Raw genomic sequence first — 20,855 nt, forward strand, 5'->3', positions numbered from 1 at the left:
GCGTTCCCTGGGGCGGGGGGAAGGGGGGGAGGGGGTTACGCTGGACGAATTATGTCCGTATCACGGCGCGCGGACAGGAATGTGTGGGCTGATGCCGGAGATAGTACGATACCGGGCCGCATGCGTTGCCAAGGGGTGCACCCTGACTAGCTTGCGTCCGTATCACGTTGCGTGCGAATTAATGCGTGGGAAAATCCAGGAGATGGTGCAATACCGGGCCGACCCGAGCCGGATGGGAAGCAGGCTTCAAGCCCTGCTCCAACTTCCAAAAATAAGTTTATTGTCTTTGCTCCAAATAGAACCATATAAATTCGGCGTTGTAAGAGAAACGCTATATATACAGGTTGTCCCAGCTAACTTTAGCGTGAGTTTATGTATATGTGAATGCCGCGTAGCTGGACAGAACCCAGGTAATGTTGTTTCTCATCGCTTGGAGATATCCAGATTATTTTTTCTTCTACCGAATCACATAATGAGTCTATATATTTAATCAGCTTCTCAAATATTATAATTAGATGAAAAGTGTGAATGACAAAATTGCAGAGCGACATGAAAAACTCCCGATACAGTTTTCTGTTGCTCAATACGCGCTACATAAAAGTGTTTTTCCGAGCACCAAAGAAGCCCGCAAATGCACGCAAAATCGCCACATGACTGGCTGCTCGAGGCATTTTGCGTGTATTCTTGTGCTTCTTTCACGCTCAGAAACATACTTTCATGTAGCACGTATTGAGCAACACAAAGCTGTATCAGGAGTTTCTCATGTTGCTCTACAATTTTCGCGTTGAACCTTTTCATTTAACTATAATATTTCAGAAGTCGACTAATTAAGTAGGGCTAATTATGTAATTTGGCAGAATAAAAAAAACTATCTCAGTATATCCAAGCGACGGCAAGCAACATTATCTTGGTTCTATCCATCTACGTGGCATTCGCATATCTTTAAACTCTGGCTAAAGTTAGCTGGGACACCCTTCATATATATATATATATATATATATATATATATATATATATATATTCTAAAGGACGAGATAGACACAACACCCGTTCCTTCGGCAAGTTGTTCTATTCTCTGCCTCGTCGTCTTCGCTTTGACAGCGCTCGCGTTACGAGCGCCCGAGGCCAAGATCACTTCATCTTTTCAATATATATATATATATATATATATATATATATATATATATATATATATATATATATATATATATATATATATATATATATGCAGTGCAGCAGCAAGCGTAAATTAAGCTGCAGTATTCAACCAAGTATAACTTGCTGCTGCACTTCTTTCTTTTGTTTTTGCAACTGTACCGTGCATGTACTGCTGATTATGCCCACGTGCGCATGCCTGTAAAAGTGGCTGCGCGCCTGTATCTGTGTTTATTCTGACGAAGGCCACGCCACGGCCAAAACGTTCAACCATTAAGCATGCAATTTTCGTAAGTGTGCCCCTTCGTTTCTTCAACTACCTGTGCACCGGACCTACAGAACCTTTCCTGGAATAATATATTACGTGTACATTCATCCACGTTAGCTTAAGCTGGGGAAGAGAAAACACAAACACCTTATTAGAAACGGTTAAATACGATAAAACACACGAATGCAAGAGTTCACTTATTTTGCGACTTTTCCCTTCCGCGTCTGGGCAAAAGCGAAGCCGTCGAACGTGAAGCTGCGTATATTCAGCGTCTGTTCCGAGCAACCAAAAGCACGGTCAAACGCTGCGTAGTACATGTGCAGCAGCCACGCGCCTGTACCTTTCCCTTCATTGCCGCAAAAAGTTGTCCTCGAGTACAGTGTTTGCAAGTTGGCCTTGACGAACCTTATTTGTTTTAAATTCTCTTTGATGGAAAATGAGGGGGGGGGGGGGAGGAGTGTGTGGTGACGGCGCACGTGCAGATGGCCTGCACGTCTGTGGTTATAACGTCATTATAACGTATACACTTCATGTATGCAGCCCATGCATGCAGCGTAAGCAGTGCGCTGATAATCCGTCCTCATATAAATGTTGCGGCCCAAGGAATATTTTTTTTTGCAAGAGCCAAGGCACACATTATATTCCTTTCTTCAATGCTGCTTTATTTTCTGCAGGTCTCGCACTGATGAACTTTAGTGTAGGCGCTCCTGCCCCTCCATCATAGTGTTACGAAGAGTTGCGAAGAAATGGTTTTATTTACATGAAATGGACGATGATCGTAGTGATCGTAGCGCAGCCCGGCCTCTAAAGCTCCTCGTTCTCTTCGTCTTCTCTTTCATATCCATTGCATTTTCCCGCAAGCAGACGAAGCCCGTGGGGCGAGTCAGGATGGACAAGCAGGGTAGAAAGGCTTCAGGCGAGCAATATGAGTCAGCTGAGTTCTGCTTCATCGCCGACCATTGCATAGGAGGCGAGCCATGACGTAAGTGAGTTCGCTCAGGCGGTCCACAACTACAAATGGGCCTGGATATTGTGACAAGAACTTTTGGCACAATCCACACTTGCGTTGCGGTGTCCAAAGAAGGACCAAGTCACCTTTTTCCAACGATACTTGTACGTGACGTTCGTCGTATCACTCTTTCGAACGACTTTGCGAGGCCAGAGTACGAAGACGAGCTATTCGACGGGCTTCTGCGGTAAGACACAAAGTCTCCGATACGGAATCGTCACTGTGCAGAACGAAGGATAAGAAAGTGTCCAGAGGGCTCCGCGGTAACCTTGCATACAGGAGATAAAATAGGCTAGAGTTCGTGGTTTCGTGTTTCGCCGCGTTGTATGCGTAAGTGACGAAGGGCAGCACGTCGTCCCAGTTCTTATGATTGGAGGAGACGTACATGGCAAGCATGTTGTTCCGCGTTCTGTTTGTCCTTTCAACGAGGCCATTGGTCTGTGGATGATACGGCGTGGAATGAAGGAATTGTGAAGTGCACAAACGAAGTAACTCTTCAATGACATCAGCAGTAAACTGGCGACCCCGGTCGCTGATGATGACACGTGGCGGGCCATGACGAAGGGTCACGGAACTCAAGAAAAAAACCGCCACGCAAGTAGCGGTGGAAAGCTGCAGTTTCTGCATACTGTGTAAGATGGTCTACACAGACGATTATCAAACGGTTCTTGTTGTTAGATAACGGGAATGGAACCAAAAGGTCAATGCCTACTTGCTCGAACGGCGTACTGGGCGGTGTCAATTACCGATGAGGACCCGCGGCTGCGGTGGTCTTTCGCTTGTGACGTTGGCACGTTTCACAACTAGCGACATAGCGCTTGGTTGTTTCGTACATCTTGGGCCAGTAAAAGTGCTCCTGTGTGCGGTGTAGCGTTCGTACGAAGCCGAAATGGCTGGATGTCACATCGTCATGCATGGCGCGTAGTTCGTCGGAGCGGAGACTCTCGGGGAGAACAAGCAGAAAATGCGCTCCATGCCCGGAGTAATTAGTTTTGTAGAGCAATTTATCACGGACAGTAAAGCGACCGCTCCCTTGAGAAGTACGGGCGGTGACCAAAAGCGGATCGAAGGTAACATCGTTCCGTTGTTCTCGCTGAAAGTCTGCCGCGTCAGCGAACGCAGAAGTAACAGCAGCGAGACAGGCGTCAAATTCTCAGCATCGCAGTCGGTAGTCGCAACAGGAATCCGAGAGAGGCAGTCTGCGTCAGCGTGACGACGGCCACTTTTGTACGATACCACAAAGTCGTATTCCTAGAGGCGCAGCGCCCAACATGCGAGGCGACAAGACAGATCATGCAAACCGACCAGCCAGCATAAAGAATGATGGTCGGTGATAATCTTGAATGGTCTACCGTAAAAATAACACCGAAACTTCTGTATGGCGAAAACAGCTGCTGGCATTCCTGTTCCGTAAACGCATAATTGCGTTTAGATTTGCTAAGGCAACGGCTGGCATATGCGACAACATGTTGTGCGCCACTGTGACGTTGTACAAGCAATGCTCCTATCCCGATTCCACTATCATCAGTGTGAACTTCAGTCGGGCAAGGTGGATCGAAGTGACGTAAGAGGGGTGCTGACGTTAGCATAAACTTCAGTTGAGAGAATGATGCGTCGCACTCTGGTTTCCAATTGAAGGATACGTTTTGTCGCAAAATACTTGTCAATGGGTAAACGATGTCGGCAAATCGGGGAACAAAACGACGAAAATACGAACATAGGCAAATAAGTGAGCGAAGTTCTCGTGCTGACTGCGGTGACTTAAAGGAGCTCACCGCTTCAATCTTACGAGGATCGGGTCTGACGCCATCCTTGCACACTAAGTGTGACAGGACCAGTGTTTGACGTTCACCAAACCGACATTTCTTTGAGTTTAGAACCAGTCCAGCTTTCTCGATGCAGTCGAGAACAAGGCTGAGGCGTTCGTTATGTTCTTCAAACGTGCGGCCCAAGATTACAACATCATAGAGGTAACACATGCATATCTCCCACTTTAGACCACGTAGTACTGTGTCCATGAATATTTCGAAGGTGGCAGGAGCATTCCAAGGCCAAAAGGCATAACATTAAATTCGAATAGGCCATCTCGAGTCACGAGAGCGGTCTTTTCCTTGTCGGCAGGGTCCATAGGTATTTGCCAATACCCCGATCGCAAATGAAGTGTTGAGAAATAAGAAGCAGCGTGTAAGCAATCAATAACATCATCGATTCGCGGTAGTGGATAGGCATCCTTCTTCGTCACTGCGTTTAGACGTCGGTAATCCACGCAGAATCTCCAGGAGCCATCCTTTTTTCGGACCAGAGTTACTGGGGCTGCCCATGGACTAGACGACTCTTGAACGACACCTTTGTTCAACATCTCCTTGGCTTGCTCTGCAATAACTTTGCGCTCGGAGGATGACACTCGGTAGGGCTTCTGGCGGATAGGGTGCCCTGAGCCGGTATCTATTCTGTGGCGAGCGCGGGACGACGGTAAATAAAGGGGTGCCTCTCCATGCGTGAAGTCGAATGCAGCCTCATGCCTGGCAAGGACCAGTACCAGTGCTTGCCGTTCCGATGTACAGGGAGCCTTGCTGATCATGCCAAGCATTAGCTCTTTAGAGTGGCAATTATCGCAAGGAGAGCAAGCTGTAGAGACGTCCGTATTTAGTGCCGCTATTGAGCTACACGGAGTTGGCACGGAAGCAGCATTTGGAGCACCATGGCTCATACAACGCACCTTTCCACTTCGCAGGCGATCTTCGCGTTCTTGTTGCTGCTGTGTCCGTGCACAGCGTATTCGGAGTATGACCCTTCGCAACCACTGGTACTATCAAGCAAGGCCACAATCTACCAGCAGACCGGCAACTATCTCCACATCGACCCACTACAACTACTGCGCCCAGCCTTCTGCGCACCATCCTCGTCAACCGTGTCGTCACATCGCAGTGGCAACTTAAGCGGCTGTCCGAGCGTCAGTCCGTTTAGTTGGCACGGAAGCAGCATTTGGAGCACCATGGCTCATACAACGCACCTTTCCACTTCGCAGGTCTGTAAAAACTTTCCGCTTTATGCTAAGAAAAGTGACGACCCATTTTTGCTATTGCTTCCGTGCCAACAAGTGCTCTGTGAAATTGTCGCAGATTGTTTCTCTATGGCGTTGCTGTTATTGTGCTCAGGTGACGTGGAAACTAATCCAGGTCCTACTACGCGTACTGAGGCATTACTCGAGCTGCAGAATTTGCCATCAAATCCTTCTGAGCAGACGGAAGTTCTTTTCCGGCTGTTAAAAGACCTTCAGGCTCGTTCTGTACAATCTGCTAAGGGTCAGGCCGAGTTGGTTAACGACGTCAAGGCTATTAAGGTTGGTCAAAAGAACATCGAGACCAAAATGGAATGTATCCAGAAGAGATTAGACAACCTTGAAGAAAAAACAAATGTTCTAGACCATCTCCATGATGAAATGACTGGCATTCAGGCGTCGGCTCAAGCCCAAACAACTCGGCTTGACTCTTTACTAATGCGCGTTGACGAACTTGAGGACAGATCGCGACGCAACAACCTCATATTTCATGGCATCCGTGACTCTCGGGAATCGTGGGAACAGTCCGAATCACGCATAAGAGAAGCACTAACCGGTGTAATCGACAGCCTGCCTGACACGGCAATCGAACGTGCTCATCGCATTAGTCACTACACGCCTAATAAGTGTCGCCCAATTGTAGTTAAATTCACCAACACGAAAATAAATGACAAAGTATTTTCTATGCGCGCACAGCTGAAAGAAAAGGGTATTTCTATCTCCGAAGATTTTTCGCCCGCCACCCGTCACGTCCGTAAAAAACTAATTGAGTACGCTAAAAGCCAGCCCCAACCATGCCCTTTCCAGTTAAGGTACACCAAACTAATAATGAATAAAAAACAGTTCGTCTATGACCCGGCAACAGACACCGTCAACGAGCATGCGCCATATGAACCACGAGATAACGGTGGGCATGCAAATTCCCAGCACGTGCCCAGTTAGGAAAACGTGAGGGGATGTGGACGAGAATCACGAGAATCATGCATCGTATCTGTGTTCTTTACAAATATTCGAAGCGTCATGAATAAGCGCACTTCCTTAGAATCTGCCTTGGAGACTTGCAACGCCGACATCTTTGTGCTTACCGAAACGTGGCTACATTCACAGATTCAAGATAACGAAATTCTTCAAACCGCGCACCATTTTTCACTGTATCGTTGTGACCTTACAATGCGTCAGGGAGGCGGCGTGCTCTTAGCGATTTCTAAAGATTTCCCATCTCAGTGTATTCATGTCAATACTGACCTCGAAACGGTTTGGGCCATCATTGAAATCAATCACCAGAAGATAATCATTGGTGTTTGTTACCGCCCCCCAACTTATTCATCTAACTTCGTAAACGAGATGCATGATATCATTAATATTGTTACATCTCGTCATCCTACATTACCCTTATATTTGCTTGGCGATTTTAATCTACCGAACGTAATATGGAATACTGAACCTCCAACTTTACACCCTTTTTCTTCATTAGCCGATGAGTTCTTAGACATGTGCTCTGTCTTCTCACTTTCACAACTTGTTACTCAACCCACACGCACTACCGAATCCGTTGGGAACACACTTGACCTTCTATTAACATCGCGGCCTGACCTAGTTTCCGACATCACCTATTTACCCGGCTTGAGCGACCATTCAGCACTTTCGTTTGACTTAAATATTTTGCGGCCAAAAACCGGTAAAAAATTCAAATCTTTTCGGGACTACGCAAAAGGAAATTTTGAAGCAATCAACGCCGAATTATCTGCTTTTCTAGACGTATTTATAAACAACTTCGACAGCCGTACCGTTCAGACCAACTGGAATATGTTTGCTGCAAAAATTGCGGAACTAACAAACAAATACATCCCACTGCGCACCATTGCATGTAATCTAAACGCCCCATGGTACAACATCCGTCTCAAGCGCCTGTCTAATAAAAAGAAACGCCTGCACAAATTAGCCAAACGTTCACCTAGCGTAAACCACTGGACCAAATACAAACTGGCGGCAGATGAGTATGTAGCCGCACTTAAACAAGCCAAAGATCACTTCCTTGGCAATACCTTGCCTTTAATGATTAAAACCGACACCAAGAAATTCTGGCGCGTCATTAACCCCAAGGCGGACGACATGATAACCTTAATCGACAGCTCTGGAAATGTTATTCCAACTAATCAATGTGCGTCCGCGCTTAATGATGTTTTCATGCACAACTTTTCATCAACTACACACATTACTCTTCCATCCACGCACGACTACGATTACCAAGCAATGTTTCCCATAATCATTGAACCAGCAGGCATCATACCAATTATCTCATCTTTAAAACTATCTTCGGCTCCAGGACACGATTTAATAAACGCGAAATTTTTGAAAAGCACTAGCTGTTACTCTTCAGTTTTCCTAGGAATGATCTTCCAACAGTCGCTAGATAAGGGTTCTTTGCCTGATGAATGGAAGATTGGGAAGGTGATCCCACTCCATAAGTCGGGTGACAAACATTCTCCATATAACTACCGCCCTATCTCGCTCACTTCCATTCCATGTAAGATGTTAGAACATATACTTGCCTCTAATCTTGCTAGCTTTCTTGAATCTAACTCATTTTTTTCACCATCGCAACATGGCTTCCGCAAGACATATTCATGTGAAACACAACTAGTTTTATTTACGCATAAGCTAAACGTCATTCTTGACCGCTCTTCAACTGCCGACTGTATATTTTTAGACTTTTCGAAAGCGTTTGACAAAGTGTGCCATAACCTTCTAATGTTTAAGCTGCATCGAATTAACATTGATCCCAGACTGCTAGCATGGCTTGAGTGCTTTCTCTCTAACCGTTCACAGTTTGTCTTTGCTAATGACTCAACATCTCAACCGAGCAGAGTACAGTCCGGCGTACCTCAAGGGTCGGTACTTGGTCCCCTCCTTTTTTTAATTTACATAAATGATCTACCCTCTTGTGTTTCCTCTAACATTCACTTATTCGCCGATGATTGCGTAATCTTCAGGGAAATAATATGTGACACTGACATATCTTCTCTTCAATCCGACCTTAACGCTATTTCTACTTGGTGCCAATCATGGTCAATGGAATTAAATATTAAAAAATGTAAATTTATGCGCGTGTCCAGAACTTCTAACCAGCTTCCTTCTTACTACGTTAATAATCTCCCCTTAGACCCTGTTTCCTCCTACAAATATCTTGGTGTCCATATTACTAGAAACCTCTCGTGGTCCATGCACGCTTCTTACGTAATTAAAAATGCTAACCGCATGCTGGGATACCTAAAACGCAATTTCACTAAGGCACCGTCTTCACTAAAATTAATTTTATACAAGTCACTAGTCCGCTCAAAACTAGAGTACGCCGGAGCAGTTTGGGATCCCTTTCAGAAAAACCTGATTCACTCTTTAGAAATGGTACAAAATAACTCTGCTCGTTTCGTTTTTTCTAATTATAACCGAACTGCCAGCACTTCTGTAATGAAATTAAACCTTGATTTGCCATCTTTAGCCTCTCGCCGTAAAGGCCTTAGACTTTCACTTTTTCATAAGATATTTCATCATCCTTCACTTCGCGACGAACTTATCTCCCCTCCTCAATACATTTCATCAAGGTTAGATCACAATAACAAAGTTGGAATTTCATTATGCCAAACCAATGTCATGTCTCAATCATTCCTTCCGCGTACATCTGCCGAGTGGAATCGCCTACCAGCCTCAACCGCTACTATTGTTGACCATCAGCACTTCACGGCAGTATTAGATAACATTGTATAAACAGGAGAATTTCATTTGTGTTTTTGTACTACCAATTGTATCACTGTTTTTGTTTTGTATTACCGGAACACTGTATTACTGCACTGCATGCACCGTATTTAATTTTATTGACCAGCACTCCAGGAACACTCAAATAACATTGTATAACCGAGAACCATCTATTTCTGTACTATTAACTATTTTGCTGCACTGTACTTTTTTCTTTTTTTCGTATTTGATGTAACCACTCCCCTCTTTAATGCCTCTGGCCCTGAGGGTACACGAAATAAATAAATAAATAAAAATGCGGCTTCATCGAAGAAAGCGATTTTCATACCGCGAGGAAGGACAACTGGCGTGGCGGAACAGTTCAGCGCCCACAATGTGGCGATTCCTTTCGTCATGCACACGACAGAGCAGGGCACAAGCATATCTCTTTAGCACAGTTTATGCGGAGAGGCCTAACTGCAAGGTCAACACAATCAGCGTCAACGGTAGTTGCCGAAACACGAACAGGCGTCAGGCACCACGATAGTGCAACCACTTCATCAAGAACACTCAGTGTGTCTGTGTCCCTGTCTTCGCCACGCGAGCTTTGTTCGGAATGTGCTGATATAAATAACTTGTTCAATTATATTTCGCCACAACCATAGTCCATGGAAGCGCCGCACTGTTCAAGAACATCGATACCAAGAATAACATCGTGCGAACAACGAGAAATAACAAGGAATTCCGACACAAACTCTTTCCCAGCCAATAAAACACTCACAGCTCAAACAGCAAGGGGATGAAGCCACTCGCCGTCTACTCCACGAAAAGTAATACCGTCGTTCCAAGAAAACATAACTTCGTGGCCTAGACGGTTTTTTGAAAGGAAGACTCATCACAGACACAGTCGCCCCAGTATCAACTAACGTCATGGTCGGTATTCCGTCAATCGACACATTCACTTTGTTTTTGAGCATCACAACAGACAGAGGTATTTCTTGCCAAGACCGTCCGGCGATCTCACCTTCATTGGCCGCCGATGCTAGTTTCCCGGCGGCAGTGAGGAGGAACGGCGCTGAGGGGACCGAGAGCGACGGGAACGGGTATTTGGTGGCGTCAAATTCCGCCCAGATGCTGGCGAATCACTGCGTCTGGTCTCGTGTGAGAAGTTGTCCATTAGAAGCAAATCGGTCGTCCGCAAGTCATATGAAGTACGGGTTCCGGGTGGCGAGAACATCGGTGGTGTCCTTCGTGATTGATGGCATTGGCGACAATACCGAGCTATATGGTCTGTGGAACCGCAGTTTTAGCACACGGGAGGGTGGCAGTTCACAGAATCTTCCTCGAAACGAATGCTAGGCTGCTGCGGGCGGCGAGAAAGTTCGTAGCCATGTGGATAACGTGTCTCTGCTGCTCGCTGAAATCCGTTATATCGTTCATAAGTCACGTCGTGGCAGTAGGGTCGGTGCTGTTCTTGTCGCGGCCTGAACAGAAGTCACGGGGCCTCGGGGGTAAAAACGCGGCTGCTCTCGTTGTGGCCGAGCGTCATAAGTAGGGCCTCTGTCGTAAAGACGTGGCTGCTGTCGGGGCGCGAGTTCATAATCCTCAGTGCCCCTTGCCGCAGGATACGAGGAAAAGGATGCCACGTCTGGCTCGAAATCTGGTGGTAGGCGGAAGCTATGAGTGCGTGGATGTGTCACTTGCGCGTGCAGGCTGAGCTCTTCCCGAACTATTTGTCGGATCGTTGATGCAACATCAAGGGGCTGGTTGCTGTCCACTCTTGCAACTGTCGTCACATTGGCTAGCCTGCCAAACTTCGGCGTGATGCACCTCGTCTTCAGTTGCTCGAAAGTGCGACAGTGCCGAATGATGTCAGCGACGGAAGCCAGGTTGTCTTTTGCGACGAGGAAATTGTAAACGTCTTCAGCAATTCCTTTTAGGGTGTGCCCGACTTAGTCTTCCCCATACACTCCAGAGTTCACCACCCTACACAGTTTTATTACTGCCTCAATGTAGGTCGTGCAGGTTTCGCCTGGAACTTGCGCACGTTGCAGTAGCGTCTGTTCTGCCCTTTTCTTTTTCGTCGCGGAGTCACCGAATCGCTCTTTGATTTCCGAAACAAATACTCCCCATGTAGTGAAAATTTCCTCGTGATTGTCTAACCAAAACAACGCAGTATCCGTTAGAAAGAACACGACGTTCGAAAGTTGAGAAGCGCTGTGCCACTTGTTGGCGGCACTCACCCTGTGAAAATGGGGGAGCAATTCCTCGACGTCTTCGTCCGATCTTCCGGCGAAGGGACGGGCATCTCTCAGTTGTAGAACAGAACTCGTCGGCGCAACAGTTGGAATGGGCCGTTGTTCCTCTGCGGCATGGGATATGTTCAACTCCGGTGGATTTGGTGGGAGTGAAGCACGGCGACGGCTCCGTCGAAGAACTTGTGGTTCAGCCTCCGTCTTCGGATGTCGATTACCCCGCACTTTCCACCACAACTGTTACGAAGAGTTGCGAAGAAATGCTTTTATTTACAGGAAATCAATGACGATCGTAGCGTGATCGTAGCGCAGCCCGGCCTCTAAAACTCCTCGTTCTCTTCGTCTTCTCTTCTTTCTTCTTGTACGTGCCTTTCGTATTCGTTATAATATTGCTACGGGATAATATCTGCAATGACGAAGAGCCGAACAGTAAGAAGACGACGACGACGATTGGAAGCTACCGCGGGCTGTTGCCTCTTGGCCAACTGCGGCGTATTGCCTTGTAAATATACTTGTAAATAGCTTTTCGTCGGTGTCTTCCTACGTAACATATCTGGTGGAGGTGGACGTTCCCTGTACCTCGTCATGGAGCTTCGCAGTGGACGGTACGTCGAGCCTTCCATCATGGCTCCCGGCGACGACAACTCGACCCCGCCGGCTCCGACACCTGCTGCCACTTCGATGACCTACATCACTCTCCCCGCTCCCCGTGATCCTGGCGTATTCTCGGCAAAAGATGGGGAAGACGTAGAGGACTGGATCAGCCTGTACGAACACGTCAGCCGCAATAACTGGTGGGACCCTACTATCATGCTCGCCAACGTAGTCTTTTACCTCGGTGGCACACCTCGAGTTTGGTATCGGACGCACGAAGATGAGCTCACCAGTTGGGATTCGCTTAAGCAAAAGCTCCGAGACTTGTTCGGCAACCCCTACGGTCACCAACTTGCCGCGCAGAAAGTGCTTTCCGGTCGTGTGCAGACGTCATTGGAGCACTACGTCACGTACATTCAGGACGTCTTGGCTCTGTGCCGCAAAGCTGACGCACACATGACTGAGTCCGACAAGGTCTCCCACATCCTCAAAGGCATTGCCGATGACGCCTTCAACTTGCTCGTATTTAACAACGTGGCGACGGTTGATGCAGTTATAGAAGAGTGCCACGGCCTGGAACTCGTTAAAAACCGACGTATCGACCAACAGTTTGCCCGTCTGCCCAACACCCCAGCGACATCTTCCTGTGCCGACGCTCCTCGTCCCAACAACACTGGCGATGTTACCAGGATTGTCCGGCGTGAGATCGAGGCCGCCTATCCGGCTGCCTTCGACGTCAGCCCCTCCAATGCACCTGCAGTCACTGTTTCCCTGATCCAGGCAGTTGTCCGCCAGGAGTTCGCAAACATGGGTATTCACACCATCTGCTCGGCCCATCGCCCTGATACCCACCCTGCTCCTTCGATACCGCCCCGTCCCGCACCTTCTTACCCACCACGTTTCCGCAACCCCTCTGAATGGCGCGCTGCAGACGACAAGCCAATTTGTTTTCACTGCTATCGAATTGGGCACATTTCTCGGCACTGTCGCAGTCGCTAGAGTTCCCCGAACCAGTCTACATATACTGCCTACTCTCGCTCCCCAGCTGGCCTTTCTCGTCCCTATGCTGCCCGCTCAGATAATGCCGCCACCGATTCTCCTGCGCCGAACCACCCCTATTCTCGTTCGCCTTCGCCCCAACGACGACAATCTCGTTCCCCCCGACCCCGTCGCTCCTATTCGCCGACTCCCTTCGGACACCGCTCCCAGCCGGAAAAGTAGACGATGCAGTGCCTCGAGGTCACGCTGCATTGCTCCCTACGCCGCCAAATCCTCTCCTCACGTTGCCCACTCATCTGAACCTTCTTGACGTGCAAGTCGACGGTGTTCCTGTATCTGCTCTCATAGACACTGGGGCGCGTTTGTCGGTAATGAGCGCTGACCTTCGTAACCGCCTGGGGAAAATAATCACGCCCGCCACGACGCCTGTTGTGCGTGTCGCCGATGGCGGAACAGCCCCTGTAATTGGTATGTGTGCCGCCCGCGTCTCCTTCGCCGATCGCTCCACTACCGTGTTATTCACAGTCATCGCTCACTGTCCCCATGACATCATCCTCGGCTTAGACTTCCTCTCCGCACATTCTGCTCTCATCGATTGCTCCGCCAGTACTCTCCGCCTCGACCTGCCTGTTCTGGATCCCGCTGAACAACACCCTACTCGCCTCAGTTCCGTCGACTTCGTTCGCTTGCCACCTTCGACACTGACTTACGTTGACTTCGTGTCATCCCCACCAGTCCCCGACGGTCACTACATCGCGGCTCCTATGCAAGACGTCCTCCTTACACACGGGATCACAGTACCTCATACAGTTTTATCTATTACGGCGAATTGCGTCTGCCTGCCAGTGGTCAATTTTGGCTTGACGACACAAGTGCTGCCACGTGGGATGTCTCTGGTCCAACTTTGTTCATTCGAGGATCACTCTGTAGCATCGATTTCAGTAGACGACAATTCAGCCGATCCTCCTCTACCATCGCAGTCGGCAACTTGTACCATCGCCAACTTACAGAAAATGATTGCACCCGACATGCCGTCCGAGCACGCTCGTGTGCTCTACCACGTTCTGATTTCCTACCAAGATATTTTTGACTTCCTTTGACGATTGTCCTTTGGCCCAAACAACAGCTGTTGAACATCGCATTAATACCGGCGATGCCCCTCCTATTCATCGCCGCCCGTATCGAGTATCACCGGCTGAGCGTCAAGTTATTCACGCCGAAGTTCGCAAAATGCTTGCCAAGAACATTATTGAACCGTCATGTAGTCCATGGGCGTCACCTGTTGTGCTGGTAAAAAAGAAGGATGGCTCATGGCGCTTTTGCGTGGATTATCGGCACATTAACAGGGTTACCAAAAAGGACGTGTATCCCCTACCTCGGATTGACGACGCCCTTGACTGCCTCCACGGTGCTCGCTATTTCTCCTCTATTGACCTTCTCTCCGGCTATTGGCAGATTGCCGTGGACGATCTCGACCGCGAGAAGACTGCCTTTGTAACACCCGACGGTCTTTATCAATTCAAAGTGATGCCGTTCGGTCTGTGTAACGCTCCTCCAACTTTTGAATGCATGATGGACTGCCTTCTTCGCGGTTTCAAATGCTGCACATGCCTGTGCTACTTGAACGACGTTATAGTATTCTCCCCAACATTCGCTACGCACCTCTAGCGCCTCTCAGCAGTCCTGGACGTTTTTCGGCGAGCCGGTCTGCAACTCAACGCATCGAAGTGCCAATTCGGGCGTCGCCAGATTACCGTCCTTCGACATCTCGTTGACGCGAACGGAGTGCAACCGGACCCAGGCAAGATCCATGCTGTTACGCACTTCCCTGTTCCAAAGTGTGTCACGGATGTGCGCAGCTTCATCGGCCTTTGCTCGTACTTCCGCCGTTTCGTGAAAAATTTCGTGGCCATAGCACGATCACTAACCGAGCTTTTGAAAAAAGACGCCCCTTTCCAGTGGGGCAATAACGAGGCATCTGCATTCTCGCTTCTAATCAACCTTCTCAGAACGCCTCCCGTTCTGGCCCATTTCGATCCCTCTGCGTCTACCGAAGTCCGTACTGATGCCAGCGGTCACGGAATTGGCGCAGTACTGGCACAACGCCAGCATGGCCACGACCGTGTTATCGCTTACGCCAGCAGGCTCCTCTCGCCCGCGGAGCGCAACTATTCCATCACTGAGCGTGAGTGTCTGGCCCTGTTTGGGCGGTTGCGAAGTTCCGCCCATACTTATATGGCCAACCCTTTTCCGTTGTCACAGACCATCACGCGCTTTGCTGGTTATGCTCATTGAAAGACCCTACAGGAAGACTTGGTCGCTGGGCCTTACACCTCCAAGAATATTCGTTCTCTGTCACCTACAAATCTGGACGACTACACAAGCACGCTGACTGCCTGTCTCGCTACCCGGTAGACGAGCCTGACGACGCCGACAGTATTACCGCCGACGGCATTTTCTCTGTGTCTGCCTTCGCTAACATCGCCGATGAGCAGTACCGAGACCTATCGCTGCGTGCACTTATCAAGCGTCTGCGCTCTACACCTACCGACTCATCCGTTCGCCGATATGTCCTCCAGGGCGGCATTCTGTACCGAAGGAACTTCCTCCCTGATGGCCCTGACCTTCTTCTTGTCGTGCCAAAACATCTACGACAGACTGTGCTCTTTGAGATGCATGACGCACCCACTGCAGGACATCTTGGGGTAACCCGCACGTACGGCCGCGTCCGCCGCCGCTTCTATTGGCCTGGTCTCCCTCGCTCCGTCCTACGCTATGTTGCTGCCTGTGATCCCTGCCAGCGTCGGAAAACACCTCAGGTGCTACCTTCCGGTCATCTCCAGCCGATCACCATCCCTGTGGAATCATTCTTTCGTGTTGGATTAGACCTCCTCGGTCCTTTTCCCACGTCATCCTCTGGGAACAAATGGGTAGCCGTCGCAACTGATTACGCCACCCGATACGCTATCACGCGGGCTCTCCCTACCAGTTGCGCCACTGACGTCGCGGACTTTCTCTTGCGTGACATTATCTTAGTGCATGGCGCCCCGCGACAGCTGCTTACTGACCGTGGTCGTAACTTCCTCTCGAAAGTTATCGCCGACATTGTGCGTTCCTGCTCTATTCAACACAAGCTGACTACCTCATACCATCCTCAAACCAATGGCCTGACAGAGCGGTTAAACCGTACTCTTACCGACATGCTGTCCACGTCCGTTCCAAGCCCGTTCCGTGGCGAGGCGGTGGTAGGCACCATTGACCTTTAGCGTGACCTCGCTGCGTGGCGTCACACCACGGGACCTAGAGTGACGTCACACCAGCTGTGCAAAAACGGGGCCCCATCTCACGCCGTCACGAGGCGAGGCGGTAGCCACCAACGGTGGCCTAACTCCCGCTCCTCTCACCAGGGGCGCTACGGTCAGAGTGGGCATATCTTACGACGCGGAGAAAATGGAGTGTTACCGCACCGTCGGCCAATCGATACTGGAAGATTTTGTAATGGGCACGCTGGTGAGGGAAATGTTTGTCGGCATACACGGATTCGACGGATGACTTCCTCTTAGATGATTCACTGTAAGCCGTAACACTAGCATAACCCAAGACTACCACCAGCCATACTACCAGCTGATCCGAGAATAACACACTATTGCTTCGCAATCACCAGGCTTAACCAAGCTAAGCCACGGCCGTTTTTTTTTAATACAGAAAGCAACAAAAAGCGTTTTAGTGCAATAAAAAAAAAAGAAAAAAACTTAAAAAATAAAACTGCTCCGAGAAAGATTCGATCCTCCGACCTACAAATTCCAAGCCCGGCACTTTACCACTACGCCACGCCAGCAAATAAATAGATGGATAATTTGCCATTTCAAAGCCGAGAAGCAGTTTGTTTCGCAGAGCTACGCCTTGTACCGACTTAGTTGATGCGCTATCGCCCAGAGACTAAAAATCACGCCTGTACCAGAAAGAAAAAGTTGCGGTCCGTATTCAGCAGTATGCTTGGAAGTGCCACAACATCAATTTTCACTTGCGATTGCTATTTTAACTTCGAAAAAAAGTCCTAAATGAACAGCCGACCCGGGACGGTGTATGGGCTCTTACTGCCGATTTCGATAGCAGTTTCTTGTTCTTCACGCAAAGGATATGCAACGTTTCCTTAGTTCAGTGATGCCTTTCAGTCAACACGCCTGTCTAGTCATATATCTTCGTCAGAGAAGCGCAGGCTAGTGCTGGGAGCCTTCGGCGATGGCACATATACCTGTGTTTATGACGCATCACATCAGCAGTCATCGCTTCTTGTGCTGGCACTGTAGACATGAAAAAATTGTTTATCTAAGAACACCGATGAGAAAGCTGAAATATAGAGTGATTTATCCTTGTTAGATTCCTTGATTCCTGAGCCTAGACGCGCCGATAGCGTGAGCACGGAGTCGGCGGATACGCTAGGCCTAAGCTTCGGTGGGGACCGATCTCGGCGCGGGTAGCTGGCGAAAGCTAAAATGTGTGTATTTGAGCCTCAGAACTTTTTTTAGTACAATAGGTAAAGTGGAAGCGCACGAATCACCTCAGCTTTGTTATCGGTGCGATAATATCAGTCAGCGATAGGCTTCGAACTCGGGGTCCGTTCGCGCGCGTCTGAACGACTTTTGCATTTCATGTCCACTCCACAACACTGCGATAACGGCGACAACTCCCAGTCATGTTACGTGCGAACTACTTAAAAACGCGGCGTCCTCTGCCTTTACGTGGTTTCGTTCAAGAATTTAGCTATCCACCCAGTCAAAAGGGAAAATGAAACAAAAACGAAAGTGATCTTCCGTTTCAAATGTTCATGAATAAACAGGGCAGCTCACGCACCTTTATTCCAAGCTGCGACACGAAATAGGGTTTTATAACCCCAAGGTACAGCGTTATTTAGGACAAGAGACTAGTATCAAGCGATGAAACTGTATAAAGCATTTAATATTCGGCAGCGCTCGTCCTTGCGTACTGGAACCAGCGCGGCACAAATACAACCAGTGCAGTTTCCAGTGCGAGCCAGCGAACTGCAGCGAGAACCACACACTAAACATTTTAACACCCTTAAGGGTGTAAATCAGTTTGTCGCCAGACGAACACCCTAAGGGTGCTGTTGTCTACACCCTACAGTTGGGGTGCAGTTATATCACCCTAGAGGAAGGGTGTCCAGCAAAATAAATTTAGGGTGTAGGGGTGCAAGTCCATATTAACACCCATCTATGTGGGTGTTGGAAGGGTGTACACCCTTTTATTGCTAGTGTGTATGGAAGGCAGGTTCGGCAGTACACGCCTTCAATTACTACTATGTACAGCGATCCACACGTAACTCTCGCGTGTGCCAGAAGGTTCAAGTTCGGCTACCAAACACACCGTCGAACAGCCGGCCTTGAAGCTTCGATGGGCACACACGCACGTATACGTGTGGATCACATTACATATTAGTAATTCACGGTGTATATTGCAAAACCTGTCTTCGCTGCACATATACAGCCTAGCAAAGGTCACTTTTGAGCATGTATATCAACACCAACGGTTATCACGATTTCCAGATCCACATAAAATGCAACACAGACTGGTACGATATATGGCATTTTCAAGAAAAATGTAAATATATTTATTGCATGCTGCAATACAGAGTACAATATATACATAAATCACATGAAATATAAACATGCACAATCACCAAACACATCGGTAAGTACAAGAACATGTACATTTCCCACAAAGGTATCTAAAATATATGTATTGATCAAATCTGTTATTAGACAAGAAACTATGTATTGCAGCACTGAAAGAGCCTGAGTTGACCTCGCAGTGTTTTGGGCCACATAAAGGAATAAATTTTCAGTATAAGGCTCAATGAACGAAAATTCAAGTTTTGATGCCTTGAAAAAAAAGGGGACATTGCAAAGGTGAATTAGGGGAGTAATTAAAATGCAGAGCAAATGCACAAGACACCTGTTACTTTGTACACTAATGTAATCGCAAAGCATTATGAAAAGTTTGGAAAGTCGATGTAAGCATAACTGGCCAACATTTTTCGGACTGAAACAATACTTTCCAAGCATAGACGTGCTTTAAGTGAGGTTTAAGCCAGCAGTATTATTGCTAATTTTCTCTTTCCAACAAGATTACTTGAGCACGAAAAATATGTAGAATTTTTTAGTGCCTACATAGTTTGTCCTCTTTTGTGAAACGAGAGTTCTCTGTGCTAAAAGTGCTGTGTAGGAGATTTTCTAACTACAATTCCAGTTTCTATAAATTTCTGTCTTGAAGGCAGTACCGGAAGGCACTGGTACATATACAATATGCAGTTTGAAAATAGGTTCTTTTCTTACCATAAATCAAGAGTGAGTATTCCACATTTACTATTGTGTGGGTGCAAGGTGCAGTAAAAGGCCTGATAAAAGCAAACCACTGTTGATTAAACAATTTTGCTGAACACGAAAGGTGGAGAGTGTTTTAAAATACATAGCAAATTTCTAAATTATTTGCACTTAGATGCAGTAATACAAGATTAGGGCTTGCTGTAGCATGTGAGTATACAAATTAGCAAATATGGTTTAATAAATTAGCCATACTCTGGTTACTAAAAGAACACAGGCACAGGCAGTCATGTAAAAGTTCAAGTTAAATATAACACTGTTAACATTTGCCAGCAAATGGTCGTATCAAACATTATACATATACTGAAAAAGGTGCTTTCTTGGGATAGCTGGCAATTAATGCGAAAAAATTACGTACAGCGTGAATTACAAGGACTGCGAGAGACGACATAGACTGCGCTGACTTCCAATAATATTTTATTGCGTTGCCACATTGTGTGTATGTATACAAGAGCGGGCATGCGCAGAAAATGAGTCCCAAGGGGCGTCTAATAGCAAGTCATTGTACTAAGGACGTGGTCACCTGAAAAAAAAAACATTACAATTTCTATCTTTCGAGATACAAGACTTCACTAGGGTCAGCGTGATAGAGGGGGCACTAACGCACACACTACCCAGTTTTCTGGTGAAATTTGCTTCTATAGTTTCCCGGATGACCTGTTAGCTGTGTCTCACTAGAACTTCCGTATGTTCTAAGAGAGGCTCGCAGTCACAGTCCCGGGGCAATGGATGCCCAAGTGGCCTTGAACGGTGTTATGGACGTTATAGTGCTCTCTTAAACGATCATTTTGGCACCTGCCTGTCCGTCCAACATATTTACTGCCTCAAAATAGGGGAATATGGTAAACCAAATTCGTTGCACATATCGCAAAACGTTTTCTGTGCCCGACAGAGCAAGAACTCTGACGTGATTTAGGCGCGTTTACACACTTACAGAGCTTTGCCAGCTTTTCTGGGGTTGAGAAAAGGCCTGTGATTCCTGGAGGTTGCCGAATCTTTTTTAGCCTATCGGAGACATCATGCACATACCCACCGGTGGCACTGCGAACCTATGTCTTTCAACCGGTTGGTTCCTTGACTGAGCGGGCTCATCACGGTTTGTGCCCCTCAGAAGCTGTTCCACTATGGCTGAAATTAAGGCCAAAGGGTAGTCAACCCTAGAAAGGTGATCAACCTGTGCAGCAAGACTATGTTGCATCTTGTGTGAACAAGATTTATTGAGGCTGTTAACGAGGGAAAACTTTTAATACCTCATTTAACGAGCTTTGAGTGTGCAGAGTTAAAGGGCAAGAGTGACTTCTTACTTCTCAGATCGAAGCTACAAAGCGCGAGGAATCATCAATGGGGACCTCATGCGTTAGTTGTAGAGGCTTTCTTAAAC

General features: G+C 47.7%; 1 protein-coding gene across 1 annotated transcript; it reads left to right on the forward strand.

Annotated features, from left to right (window-relative positions):
* The first annotated feature begins 5,343 nt into the window (after positions 1-5,343).
* On the forward strand, positions 5,344-6,435 carry LOC126529552 (uncharacterized). The gene has a single exon (XM_050177082.2). It carries the CDS (start codon positions 5,428-5,430, stop codon positions 6,433-6,435), a length of 1,008 nt encoding a protein of 335 aa, XP_050033039.1. The 5' UTR covers positions 5,344-5,427.
* Positions 6,436-20,855: the final 14,420 nt, after the last annotated feature.

Source organism: Dermacentor andersoni, chromosome 9 (genome assembly GCF_023375885.2).
Source record: "Dermacentor andersoni chromosome 9, qqDerAnde1_hic_scaffold, whole genome shotgun sequence".
NCBI lineage: Eukaryota > Metazoa > Arthropoda > Arachnida > Ixodida > Ixodidae > Dermacentor > Dermacentor andersoni.

Bases quoted from the DNA above. Each gene is read 5' to 3' on its own strand.
- LOC126529552 (XM_050177082.2), top strand. From the start codon at position 5,428: ATGGCTCATACAACGCACCTTTCCACTTCGCAGGTCTGTAAAAACTTT.